General features: G+C 36.3%; 2 protein-coding genes across 2 annotated transcripts; both read right to left on the bottom strand.

The window, feature by feature from the left end:
* Positions 1 to 1141: 1141 nt before the first annotated feature.
* LOC145227557 (ADP-ribosylation factor-like protein 8B-A) lies at positions 1142 to 3996 on the bottom strand. Its single transcript, XM_080092409.1, has 7 exons — positions 3799 to 3996; positions 3602 to 3682; positions 3070 to 3143; positions 2896 to 2989; positions 2759 to 2826; positions 2114 to 2184; positions 1142 to 2007 (listed from the first exon to the last, which is right to left on the bottom strand). The coding sequence occupies exons 1-7, from the start codon at positions 3919 to 3921 to the stop codon at positions 1958 to 1960; spliced, it is 561 nt and encodes a 186-aa protein (XP_079948535.1). The 5' UTR covers positions 3922 to 3996; the 3' UTR covers positions 1142 to 1957.
* Positions 3997 to 5998: 2002 nt separating this feature from the next.
* Positions 5999 to 14525, bottom strand: LOC145227556 (ruvB-like 1). Its single transcript, XM_080092408.1, has 8 exons — positions 14293 to 14525; positions 13870 to 13998; positions 13624 to 13798; positions 13392 to 13549; positions 13046 to 13259; positions 8027 to 8225; positions 7626 to 7820; positions 5999 to 6724 (listed from the first exon to the last, which is right to left on the bottom strand). Exons 1-8 carry the CDS (start codon positions 14431 to 14433, stop codon positions 6565 to 6567), a joined length of 1371 nt encoding a protein of 456 aa, XP_079948534.1. The 5' UTR covers positions 14434 to 14525; the 3' UTR covers positions 5999 to 6564.
* Between the last annotated feature and the right edge of the window lie 209 nt (positions 14526 to 14734).

The following is a 14734-nucleotide window of genomic DNA, read 5'->3' as shown; positions in this document are numbered from 1 at the left end:
TCTTGGCTGTTTGATGATCATCATCTGTTTTCTTTTTCATAAAATTAGTAATGTCTACAGTATATTTAGAGTTTTTATGTTTAACGAGCATGGATTTATTTGCATTTTTAAGTGTAACGATTGCTTTCCCTGTATACTTATCTAGAACGAATTAGGGTCTAGAAAAGAGAGAAAATAAAAGAGATGATAAAATGGCCTAAACACTGCAGCTACCCGAAAAACTTTTCTCGTTAAAATAGTTCTTACATATACTTATTTCATCAATAAGACTCAAAACCCAAGAATTGCTATAATTTTCAAAATAAAACCCAAGAACCCAAGACGTCAAGTAAAAACCCAAGATCTTGGGGCAAAACCCAAGCTTTGGCAGCCCTGATTGGGACCCTACGGACGTAGATTTTGGTGCCTTTGCCAGTCGCAATCTAAACTTATCTCAATTCCTCTGTAAAAATATTCTTACATATCATAGTCTTGCCGGAATCCCTGGAACCATTCCACGTACGCTTATTAGGGTAGGGTTCTCTAACTTTTTCATTATTTTTCAAAACGTCCCGTTCGCCATTAAATCGAGAGCTTGCGGTCCTTAAGCTGGAATGTGCACTTTAGCAAAACGAAAGTTGATTTGCAGAGTTTAGCTAGTTTTGCAAATTACGCACAACAATGATCAAAAACACTTTGTTCCATCACAACAACAAAAACATTACGATTGTGCGCGAACAATTGCTTTTTTGTCAGGCAAGAAAGGCTATTGTTTAGCAATGGAGTAAGTCGATCTTCAATTTTACTTTGATTTACACTTATTCAGTGGCACGAACTGACGCCAAAAGAGATTATAAAATTACTTCAACCTTTTCGCGGTCCCCGCAAAGTTGCGGATCCCAGTTTGAGAATCGCTGGCTTAAGGGGTCCGCGAACCCCAGAGTGGGAACAACTACCCAGTTAGGGCAATATTAGTTATTTAGCAGTTTTCAAGATTCTATAATTGGACAAAAAATACGCATTTTGAGCCTAAAAGTTGTACATTTGACAAGAGTTGTCTGCAGTTACTCGAGCGCGTGAATGTTTCGTTTTTACATCTTGTGTCGTAACATCTATCTGTAACTTTTATACTTTTATAAAACAGTATACTGTTTATGACCAGTATAGTGAACAAATCGTTTATTAAGTGGTTGGCATTTCAAACATTGTTCAAGACTTTAGCCGTGTTTTTTCTTTAAGCATACTATTGGAAACGTTGAACTTTTGCACATCGGGTTTACTCCACAGTGACCCTATTAGTAGTAATGAATCACAACAAATCAAAACACACATGCCAAATGGCAATACAACACATAATGACAAGTATATATGTATATCCACACACAAAAATGAAAAATGTTGGAAATAGAAAATCATTGCAGTTTAGATGTGATTAGAGATGATAGCCCAGGCAAGATGACATAAGCGTTTTTTCTCCAAATGGGGAACAGATGGAATCAGACTACTGCAGCCATTTTCTATATTATCACAGTTTGCAAATACTTACACTCAATTAAGTATTTAACCAGAATGTGTCAGGTAGCTGTAAGATGCATTGTAAACAGTTAACTAAAAAGTCTCCATAACATGCTGGAACTTAAGTTCTTTAACAGGGTTGTTTCAGAAACTATTTGATATTTTATGCATATGATCCTATTGCCTTGACAGCAAAATGGACCTTTCAGAGTGTAAGACGTTATTACATACAGTTGCAATATATTTATAGATCTTCAGTGGCTGGGCTATATTATTTTTATTGCATTGTCAAGTAAACTGTCATTGGGTTGAGTTCAGAATTGAACTGTCACCAGCTTGAGTTCTGCAGCAGGATAATTTTTTTAAGAGTTTGTCTGTCAGTACAAGAAATCAAATAGCCATTTAGCTTCAAAAAGATCATGACACTTCAGTGGTGTAAGTGCAAGCCAAAACACACAATTTTTTAGCTTCCTCCTGCCTTGGAATGTTGGGTTAACCACTGTAATGTGATATCTGCAGCAAGAAAACATTTAATATTTAGATGAAAACTAAAATAAAAAAACCTCATTAATTCCTGAAGTGCGAAAACATTGCCCCATAATAATGAACAAATTCATACCAATGTTGTCTTTTTCCTTGCAAGATATAGAATAGCAACAAATTTCGCGATCTTGAATAGCAGCAAGGTTCCTGTAACACCAGAAAATGTTTGAGTGAAATCTATACAGTTTGTATCAGAAAAATGCACATAGCAAGTTTACACAAGAAAGAAAAAAATAGTTTCAAATTTTTAAACAATTTCGGCACATTACAGTTTGTATTTTTGACCTAAATGTAATGTGAATTTTGTGGATAAAATTTATGGGAAAATATATGAAAGCTTATGGTTTAAAGTCAAACACAGAAATTGATTCACTGCAATATTAGGTATTGCTTCATATTGACTATATTTATTTATTGGTAAGCTAGAGGGCAAACTGGTAGGAATATAAAGTCAAATAAAACAGGTGGCACAACTACATTGCATTAGAGGCTACATTGAGGCAAAAAAAACAGAACAAAGGAAAACCAAAGTGCAACATTAATAGCCAAAACATCACCAAGTGGAACATTCAGCAAACACAATGTTATAAATTACAAGTCTTATCTACATCAGCAGCATTAACTTGGTCATTAATAACATAAGATTAACAACTGCAGATTAGGCAACAGTCAATCTACTTGGTCAGCAGGAAGTTACTGTGACCAGAATCACATGACTCACATTCTTTCAATAAGCTCCTTTTCATCTAAAGAGTTTGGAAGATCTTTTTTGTTTCCCAGCACAAGAACCTATTTTAAATAAACACAACGGATGGTCACAGGACAAAACTTTACACATTCTGCTTCATTTATACTCACAGGAATTCCCTGTAGTTGTGGTTTCTCCAAAAGGTTGTGTAATTCATTTCTTGATGCTTCAACTTTTTCATGGTCTGCAGCGTCTACCATGTACCTGTATTTCCAGTTGTAGGATAAAAAAAATGGCTGCACTAAAGCCAAAATTAAAATTTATTTAAAAAAAGTTGTACTTACACAATTGCGTTTACACCTCTACAGTAACGCTCCCACATGCTTCGAAATCTTGGTTGGCCACCAATATCCCATACCTGCAGAAAATACACATTAAAACACAATTTACCTGACACAACAGCTATTATATTTCAATTTGCAAGCCTCACTAAGGTATTATAATGCAAAAACTCTTTGTTGGCTTCAAAAGTGACAACTAAAGTTCGCCCTTAAAGTGGACTGGACAGATTGTCTATTTTCTTTTGCTTCCATATCTGTGATTTTTACCATTTTTAGCCATCTACCTCCAACTGACAATAGACATAAACATATGGCATGAAAGTAAGAATGCACTAAAGTTAATCCCAATCAGTTGTCCTTTTGTTGCTAATTTGGCACTTATGGCAGCAAATTGAGAAGCCAGATTTTTGTTCTTCTATTACAAATGTTACTGACAGAAAATTTCTGAGATACTAGAGAATCTTGTGATTGTGAAATAAGAAATCTTAGTCACAAACATACAATAAAAAATGAATTGATTTAATTTGGTACTCACTTTGATTGTAACGTTACCCTTGGTAACTTTTCTCATGTTAAATCCTACTGTGGGGATCATGTCTTCATTAAACTGACCGGACTGAAAACAAAACAAATAGGCGTTGTACGTTTGTACAAGAATAAAACAATAAAACACCAGTTCCATTTGTAAGAATAAGCTTTTTTAGTTATCATGTATTGTGTATGCATACTTACTGCAATAACATTGACAAAAGTTGTTTTTCCTGAATACTGCAGGCCAACAAGTGTTAATTCCATCTCCTCCTTCCAAAACAGAGCCCTGAACCAATCAAGTAATCGCCCAAAAAAGGCAAACATTTTGCACTATTTTTTAAATACACTTATTATTGCACTCCTATGCTACACTGATAAAAATCAACAGGTTACGAATCATAGTATGCCAGGCCTGTTAAAGGCATTGTCCTGAATCAGTTGGTCATCATGCATTCCTGGTTGGCAAGGCGCAGGCTAAAAAATCTAGGTTAAGAACAGTATTATATTCATGTTATCATATCCACATGTATATGTAACAAATTCAGTTGGACAAACTATTGGCAAAAAAAATTCTTAGCGTAGGAGTAAAAAAAGTTACCTGCAGTAACAAAAAAGTTATCCACAACTGTTTAACATGGTAACTTATGCCACATTTAAATTCTGAGAGCCTTTTACAAACGCCAATTTTTTTTTGTTTTGCAACAAGTTTGAAAGAGTTTTAAACATATGGTGATTTTTTTATGTCAACAGCACAACAACTTCTGTGTCAACCAGGGAAAATGTCAAGCTAAATCAGGTTTTAACTTTTACGTTTCACAACATCCTGTACGTTTATAGTCTAGGGATGTAAAAAGCCTATGACTAAGTTACTACCACGTTTTGGTTTGTTTTCACTTTACCAGCCATACGATACTGTTACTGAAGGACCAGTCACCAGACAAACTAAACAATATCTTTAAAACACCAAAATTTCTGTTAGTTAGCACAACATAAGGTTGTGTCAGAGTCATTCTATACAAAAATAATTTATGTCTACATTTGCACATAAGAAAACGATCAAAACCATCCACAACCACATTACCACAAAAGCTCAAAACAATCAAACATTGAGGGACGGGTACAGCATCGGCATTTGACTTCGCGTTACTGAATAGTTTACACGCTTCACTGATTTTAACAAAACAGAGTCTTTTACAAATGTCAAAATAATGGAGTTTGTTGTTTATTGAAATGCGGTAATTAAACACTGGTAAACACTGCCTTTGGTGCAATAAATGCTACAGCTGTTTAAACTAAACCCTGCGGTTAGTAAATGTTCTAAAAAAGTACCAGAAAAATCACAAATGTAAAACATCCTGACGCCGCATGTGTTGTCGTAGTTGAACAAATGTCTTGTGCTTGTGTGCGTTGTTCTTTCCATTTACAAGTGATCACATGACTTGATGCAAAACAAAGACGAACCAACAGCAGCGAAACACATGAGCATCGTCTTGCGAAAGTTGTAGCAGCTAAACTAAAAGCTGCATAAACAAATAAACTCCTTCCACTGCCCAGTAGTTAAGTGACTAAACATGGTTACCGAATGCAAGAATGTTTGCGGTATTAGCAAGACGTTTCACAAAACTCAAGCACAAGAACAAATGAAATACATTCTTGCGGCTTCGAGTTTAGACCAGGGCTCCCTACCTGGACATCGAGGCCCTCCAGGGGTATGGTAATTAAATTTTTCACCACAAAGTTAGTAGTATACCAACACTTAGTAATTTTAAAACTTTCATCGCACAAGCTACTAATGGAGGACACATTATTTGAGTAAATCAATTATTAAAATAAGAAAAATCGTCGAAATAAAGTGTGCCAAAATTATAGACCAACTGGAAAGTTTTTGCAGTTTCGCCCTATTATTTGTAAAATAAGCACGCGGACGCGTTTATGACTTTGACGAAAGAGCCAGTCTGTGAAGTATGGCAGTTGCACGCGCCAGTATTTTTTAGATGGTCTGCATATTTTTTGACTGCACGTGGAATTTTCGCACCAAAGAACATAACTTTCCTGCCTTGACTCTTCATCATTTGCTTTGGACACCGACTAATGGATCGTACACAGGCTCGCGGGACATGTTGGTCCTGCACACCCAAGAACTCTTCGTGAACTGCCATAATCTTCACTAAACAGACTGGAAGAAGAGGACACCACAGAGTCTGTTCATGACTGGTTTTTCAGTAGGCCGATGTCTTATGGTGTTAGTATTTAAAAGTAGCCTACAACAAAGTTCGGTTTTTCCAGTTGATTTTGCGTCATCTTCTTTTTGGCATAAACATCGCGGAATTAGACTTTCAGTCACAGTTACCACTGTTGAGGGCACCACAATTTACGATTTTTTTACGAATTAATCCCAGTCTCGTGGTGTAAGCGCGTTATATTTAAGATATTAAATTTCTACAAGCTATAAACGGTGTGTATGCTGCAGGCTAAATAAAAAATAACAAAACAGTGTAAAATACACTGACAAGGTAATGCATCACTTTGCGTGCGATTGCAAAAACATTTACAAAATAGGAGAGAGTCACAAGCTAAAAGGTTTAGGAAGCCCTGCTCTAGACCAGTGTTTTGGCATTGAAATGATTCAGTGGTGGGATTCAGCCGGTTCGCACCGGTTCTATAGAACCGTTTCAGGAAATTTCATGACATCAGCGAACCGGTTAGCATTACTGTCAATGGACTTTTGTAACAGAACCGGCTGAAAAATATGACTTTTGTAATAGAACCGACTGACAAAAAATTGAATCCCACCACTGAAATTATTTATGTATAACGTTGTCTGTCTGTGCAAGAGTTTTAAATACGTTCTGACACCACACAATTACAAAAACGATTACTTGTTGCAACGCAAATTCACAAGGTCGCAAATTGTCGGTACAAGGAAACGAACCAAACTAACGCACTAGGTTGCAATGTATAAAAATGTTATTTCATAAATTTGTCGCCCTGCTCGGACAAAATTTTCGCCGAGGATTTTGCGTCGTAGAATAAGTCGTCGATTTCGTCTATATCCTCTTTGGTAATGGCATCACGGCCATTGATTCTTGCGAGAATATTTGCTGGGGTAAGCAATTGAGCAACATACCTGAACAACAAGTTACTTATAAAAAATGTTCCTACCAGCATGATAAAACAAACACAAAAAGAACACAAAACGTTAGTTGAAAAACGCACCTTACTGTTTTTTATGGAGCTTTGCTACACACAGGCCAATCCATAATTAAAAGTTGTGCTACAGAAAATGATGTTACTCGCTCGAAAGGGGTTGGTTATAAAGTTAATGAGACTTTTGTCCACTAAAATTCAACCCTAATTACACAATCTTCAGGACTTCAATTTTAGAAGGGGGTGAGAATGGCAATTATTGGGTTTTAAAAAATACTTTTTAAATGGTGACACATCAGACTAAATATCATCCAAAACAACCCCAAATATTATCCAAAACAATAGATTTAGATTCAAATACTAAAAACTGTTCACACACAGTGGCGTAGCCAGGAAGGGGCCAAAGGGGCCATGGCCCCTCCCAAATTTTCAAAATTGTATACTAAGAAACTTTAATTTAGTGTAATTTTGTCCCTCATTATTGTGGTTTCGTCTTTCAACTATCAAAGAATATATAAATTAACAAAAATGACTGTTGTCACCAAGTTGTAAGCTAAAATCCATGCTTTTTATATTTATGTAGACATGGAATAAATCAATAAAGCGTTTGGCTGTCCCGTCGAATCAAACTTTGGCAAGTCATGTGTTAGGTAAAAGCAAGCCTTACGCCGAGCATTAGCAAAAAGTTGTATTAAAATTAGACAGCAAACTATTTGGCCCCTTCCAAGATTTTTGTCTGTCTACGCCACTGTTCACACACCACCACAATCATATCTTACCATCTGTTATATTTTTGTGATAGTTATGTTTAAATAACAGCTATTATTGTTTGCAAGCATCAGGATTACATTGATAAACAGCAAAGTCAAATACAATCTCACCTCAAAGAAGTCTTGCTGCCTATATCTCCAAAGCATTTTAATGCTTCCTCAGATACTTGAATGTTTTCTATTTTTGCTCTAACTGTAATTATTCTCATCATTTCATCATTAGTGTACATCATAGTTTTGATGATAAGAATACGATCCAGCAAATCCAGTGGAATTCCATGAGGTGCCACTATGTCATCTGTTCCTCTGTCAACGAAAGAGAGCAAAATATTTTTTGTTCTATTTAGTGTTAAAAGTTAAGCTGTCAAAATGTTTCGGCCAATCAAAGAGAAGCAAAATTCTTGTCCAAAAGAAGACAAAAACGAATCAGCATATTCATGGTGACCATTAGGCTGTTGTCCAACCAACACAAATGCAAAGAAAATACTGCTATTTTTTATGTAAAAACTTACTTGATTGTACAATGGCCTCTGTTCGTGGCAAAGATGACAATAGGACTAATAGGGGATTCCAGTGCTCGGTGTAAGTAGGTAAAACACTCAATGTCCAACATGTGAATTTCATCTACAAAAAGTACCCCAGGCACTAGTTCTGCAACTCCCTGGTCAATGTACTTGTTGACAACTTTGTTGATTTCCCCACGAAGCTTATCTAGTATAAGACATGAGTGAACATTTCAACATCAAAATTTGCAGTACTTCCAATAGACTAAATCGGTTCCCAACCAGGGCCCATGGCCCCCCAGGGGGGCCACGAGCTGTGTTCCGAGGGGCCACGGGCGTAGATTCACAAGAAACACACACTAAAAGTCATTTTCACTTTAACTTTATTCCCAAATTTAATCGACTATTTCACATACTATTTGTTTATAGTGAGGTTTATCACGCTCATTTACTCTATTAGACCTGTTTAAGGCCAAAATTAATACCGCATTCCAACGCAAGATTGCTATCTACATTTTAAGGGGGCCACAGGTCCTACATGGTAACTTAAAGGGGGCCATGAGGCCAAAAAGTTACTTTAAGGGGGCCATGGTCCACGAAAGGTTGGGAACCACTGGACTAAATAGACTTTAATGTGTTTTATTGGGTATCACATTTGCCACCACATTTTATGGCATGGTTGTTTCTGTACACCAAAATTATGGGTCCTCCAAGGTTGTTGAATTGCATTGCAAGACGGTACCTGGAGGCTGGTGCTGATTTTAGAGAAAAATCAAATTAATTGCCTGGCTTACTATGATTTATCGATATGTATGTAGTGATCGCTGGTCTGCATCGACGTTCAGGGCTGATCTTAGTATGAATATGTTTATCTTAACCCACCCCCTCAGATTTTTATCAAATTTCATATGTCCATGCAGCTAGTTCCACTGATTTAAAAAAAATTTTTTTTTTTGAAATCTATCAATGCTTGACGAAGTTATAACATTTTGAAAATATGTCAAATATGTGATCACTGCAGCGACACGCATCAATGCTTTTTGATAATACTGTGTTTAAAATGTCATATTTCTTTCAAATTTGTATATTGTGGTCATTTTAGTAGGTTAAGTGAACCTTTAGGACATTCTCAATCACCTCATTACAGTTTTTTATGTTTTTGAAATATGGGCCAGTAATTAAAGGGGGTTCAGTTTGGGGGGTATGCGAACGTGCATTCATGCGTAACGCCAACTTTAAAAGCTCATATCTTGAAGAGCACACTAGCTAGAAAGTTTAGTAATGGCTCAAATAAAAGCTCTTGCTAGTACCTTACTTTGTTCTTAATTTTATGATGCTTCTTTGTAATTTGTTTGAAGCAGGGTCATAATAAAACACAGATTCATTTTTCAGATATTTTTGTGTTACTGCTTCTATTGTCTATACTTTATGTGCCTTAATTTGTGATTAAAAGTTGTTAAGATGCAAAGTGTAGTGTGGGTGTCTCACTGGATACTGAATGCCACAAAAAGACATACCCAACACAAAAACAAGGTATTTTACCAATTGACTCACTAACAGATGAAGAGCAATTGCTTCTGAATATTTGAGTTGCTGCTGATAAGGATAATGAATGTTGTTTGGAGAACGTATCATGTTCCTTCACTCGCTACAACCAGAGGCAGTAATTATTGAAAATTTTCATTGTTTACACAAAAGCCTTATCGATTACATTTTCTGCAAGTGATTTTCCCTTTCAATCTTTCCCATAGAAAACTTTACTGCTTGAAGGCACACTATGCAACTTCACAGGTGATTCCTCAACGCTCTGAAAACTTTCTTTAAGCTTGCTGCAAGATTCGTTTGCTTTAACAGTAGATGTTACATATTTCACTGTCAGTCGAACTCGAAGCTTCTTCATTTGATGATACATTTTAAAAGAGAGTTTCTTTAAGTCTTGTACTGCATTTGACACACCTTTTTTCCCAGTACAATGTTTAAATTGTAATTTTTATTTTTCTGGTAACATTCCCAAGGGATAGGACATATATTACGATTTTTGTCTGGTTTACTGTGGACTTAAAAGGATCACAAAACTTCTTCTGCAAGGAAGGGTACCGACCAATGTAACTGTACTTGTGAAAAATACATACGTTCTCCAAACAACATTCATTACCCTTATCAGCAGCAACTCGAATATTCAGATGCACTCGCTCTTTATCTGTTAGAGAGTCAATTGGTAAAATACCTTGTTTTTGTGTTGGATACGTCTTTTTGTGGCATTCAGTATCCAGTGAGACACCTACACTACACTTTTGCATCTTAACAACTTTTAATCACAAATTAGGGCACATAAAGTATAGATAATAGAAGCAGTAACACAAAAATATCTGAAAAATGAATCTGTGTTTTATTATGACCCTGCTTCAAACAAATTACAAAGAAGCATCATAAAATTAAGAACAAAGTAAGGTACTAGCAAGAGCTTTTATTTGAGCCATTACTGAACTTTCTAGCTAGTGTGCTCTTCAAGATATGAGCTTTTAAAGTTGGCGTTACGCATGAATGCACATTCGCATACCCCCAAACTGAACCCCCTTTAATTACTGGCCCATATTTCAAAAACATGAAAAACTGTAATGAGGTGATTGAGAATGTCCTAAAGGTTCACCTAACCTACAAAAATGACCACAATATACAAATTTGAAAGAAATATGACATTTTAAACAGAGTATTATCAAAAGCATTGATGCATGTCGCTGCAGTGATCGCATATTTGACATATTTTCAAAATGTCATAACTTCGTCAAGCATTGATAGTTTTCAAAATTTTTTTTTTGTTGAAATCAGTGTAACTAGCTGCATAAACATATGAAATTTTATAAAAATCTGAGGGGGTGGGTTAACTTTTGCCATTTTTCTGGGACGTTTAATTACCGTAGGTCCTGGTTCCAAATACTTTGGTCCCCAGCGAGGGGTTTTTGTCTAAAGCAAACAAAGCTTTTGCCAGAAGACCCAAAAGTACTACAAACATTGACAAATACAGACAGCTGACAGGTGTAACAAATAACTGTGCTTAGTTCAAAACTATGTTTTGCAAGACTTATATTTACACCTATAATCTGTTGACATGCAGTAGGCAAGTGAACGAAGTCCATTACACATTTTAAAGCAGTTTCAGTGACAATCTGTTGAACTTCTACCAGATGTATATTAAAGCATTGTTAAAAAAGTTTGTTTTTGTGTCAAAATAATAAGCTTTGCATTGAAAGTCAAATTATAGAGAAACTAAAGACAACATATCTTTAACTACAGCAAAGATTACATAATACCCTAGTCCAGGGGTTGCCAACCTTTACTACTCAAAGAGCCACTCGGACCAGTTTCACATAGTAAAAAAAACACTGGGAGCCACAAAGCTGTTTTAAAATTTCAAATGAAATGCAAAACGTTTTTTAATCTGATGACATTCGACTTTTTGTTGTTAGCTATAGTGTTTCATTGCATATTAGACACACTGGTAAACTAGTCTCGTCAGCAGAGAAAACAACTTTACGTTGCATATTCTGTTTTTGCAGATTTTTACTCCTTTGTTTACGCGTTAGTTACATAACAATAAACAAACTGCTATTGTTACGCGTGCACACACACTGCAAACAAAAACATAGTGCGTGTTAACTTGTGCGCCGCCAGTTTGCCTCTTTCAGGCTTCAGGTTTGGTGGTATAGAGACGGGGTTGCAACTACATCAAGCGAGCACAGCCATGCTACTGCACTTCAATTTTCGTGTTCGGCATAATCGTCACATAATTTTTAATCAAATGTACAACATTTGGTAAATTCAAAAACTGAGCCGCATCAGAGGGATCAAAGAGCCGCGGGTTGGCGACCCCTGCCCTAGTCATTCAATCAACAGTTGTTAAAGTCAGTGATGGAAAGACTCCAGTCAACTTTTTAAAAGACTTGACTTGACTTGACTCAAGTCTCAGCTGTGAAAAGACTCGACTTGGCTTGGACTCGTCTTAGTAGAGACTCGACTTGGACTTGTTATTTCACCAACAAAACGGATTTTTTTTATAATTAATAACCTGTTCAGTTGGCTTCAACCAAACAACAGTTATTTTTGCTTAATTTTAACGTAACGAAATCGCTACTACATACACAAACTTTCATACGCTGGCATTGTACTTATTGCTTGGGTTAAGCATTGTACTTATTGCTTGGGTTAAGGTAATCGAATGCAGTACATGTCAAGGCCAAGTATTCGCTTTTAAGCGCTTATATTACTGAACAAACGCTTTACCACAGTGGTTCCCAACCTTCCGTGGACCATGGCCCCCTTAAAGTAACTTTTTGGCCTCGTGGTCCCCTTCAAGTTACCATGTAGGACCTGTGGCACCCTTAAAATGTAGATAGCAATCTCGCGTTGGAATGCGGTATTAATTTTGGCCTTAAACAGGTCTAATAGCGTAAATGAGCGTGATAAACCTCACTATAAACAAATAGTATGTGAAATAGTCGATTAAATTTGGGAATAAAGTTAAAGTGAAAATGACTTTTAGTGTGTATTTCTTGTGAATCTACGCCCGTGGCCCCCCTGGTTTTTTGGGGGACTTGCCTTGACTCGAACCGCTAATCGCTAGACTCGACTTGAGACTCAAACCTCATTTGACTTGACTCGACTTGAGACTTGAACCCATTGTGACTTGACTTGGGACTCGAACCCCTACTGACTTGACTTGACTGATAGGACTCGTTACCCAACCCTGGTTAAAGCATTTAATCTACAATTATTGAAACTTTGGCACACTATTGTTTAAACTTCTTACATGAAGAGCATGTGAACAAAATAAATATTTTGGAGTAAAAAGTTTTAGTGGGTAAATGAGGAGAAAATGTGCTTAAAAATAATTGGCATATTACCCACCAACTAAGCATGAAACTTTCAGGAGGTTTGGTCCACCCTTTTTTTAACAAAATGCGTTCCACGAAGTTAAATCTAGAGGACCCATATTAAGTATGATTTAAGCTACCATTTAGTAAAGTGTACCTGTAATTTCCGTCTTTTTGGGTTTCATTAATTGTCCCATCATGGACATAACATCTTGACCTCCCTGTGGTCTTGCATTAGCAACATCCAAATCATGCAAAGTTACATCCTGAATGACTTCTCTTCGTTTGTGTACATCTCCCTTGGGAATAGGGACATACTCCTCTGCTTCAAGATCATATTCTGTTGCATATGTGTCAGAACGACCTTGTCTCTAAAACACAAAAGTTCTTGTTTTAATTGGAATTTAAAAAATACAATTAAGATCACTCCACTTACAAACATCTTTTCTCCTAATGGTGTCTATTAACATTATTTATTATTTGAAAAAAAACACACTACATACCTTGACAGCCCCACTATTTGCTTCGATATAAATTACATCACCAACATCAACTTTCTCTTTTTGGATGTTTTCGTAGATTGAAGGGTCAAGCTTCAACTGTTTAGTGCCCTTGGCTGTTTTTAAACCAATGACCACATGACTAATGGTTTTTCCATATCCTGAATAGTAAACACTGACAATGTAAAACAACCACAAATCTATTTTTGCTAGCATTTTTTATCCCAATGCTTACCACCCATGGGATTTTCTGTTTCATGTGGTGTGATCTCAGTTACTTCTCCCTCATAAACCTCCTTTGTTTCCTTAATACGAAGACCAATAGCTCTTCTAAAGTTTTCCATTAGTACTTCGGTCTTCTTTATTTCTGAAGAGTATACTTCGCTTCCCACCATTGGACAAAATGGAACCTAAAATTTAAATGTCTTTTTTATTGATACCATCGCCAACAAAGAATACAAATTTTATAGCACAAGCTCACTTTGTTTCCTAGATCTTGTGCAATTGCCAATGCCAAAGCGGTTTTTCCTGTACCAGGTGGGCCTGCCAGCAAAACACCCCGGCCAGCCATTTTTTTGCTTCGGATTAATTCCACGACCACACCACAAGCCTAAAAAACAACCAAATAAAGTCTTGTCACTCATATATATTCCAAAGCCCAGTTTGTTTGTTTAATTTTATTGTTAGTTGGAGGGAAATACAACTTAAATTTTTCGTGCCATTTTAAATCTGCTGTAACATATCATGTTGGATTTTAAGTTGATTTCTTTAGTGTAACCGATCAGTTTAAATTAGTGTAACCCATCAATTTACATTCAGCTGATCAAATTACTTCTTCAATTTCCCATTTAAGCAAAACTATTCTAACACATGTAATATTTTGCTTTCAGTCACCATGTTTTACCTCTCTTGCATCTTCCTGGCCTACAAGACCCGATGCAGTTGGAAGTGCTTTGCCTTCTTCATCCAGTCCGAGACCTTTTACATGGGAATGAGCTGCAATGCGCTGGGTTTTCGTCGTACTTTTTACTTCCTCGATCTTCATTGTGATGGTAGCTATTGGCAAGTGTTTGAAACTTTGTGCAAATAAACTACAAAGTTTGATGTCTAATCCTGTTATTGTTAAATAACAGATGACTTAGCAATTATATATATATGTGGCATATATACATTTACAACAAAAACTTTCTGACTCATAGCGCCACTTGCTCCTTCCTTCTGCTACAAACTGCCACTCATAAGATTGTGAACTGGAGAGAAGTGAGGCAACAATCACAACACTTATAAGAATATATACTTACAAGAATATATACCTTATACATTAAAAATACAACTCTGAATTTTTT

This window comes from Phallusia mammillata, chromosome 5 (genome assembly GCF_965637545.1).
Source record: "Phallusia mammillata chromosome 5, kaPhaMamm4.hap1.1, whole genome shotgun sequence".
NCBI classification, from domain to species: domain Eukaryota; kingdom Metazoa; phylum Chordata; class Ascidiacea; order Phlebobranchia; family Ascidiidae; genus Phallusia; species Phallusia mammillata.
This window is presented reverse-complemented; position numbering and strand designations above follow the sequence as displayed.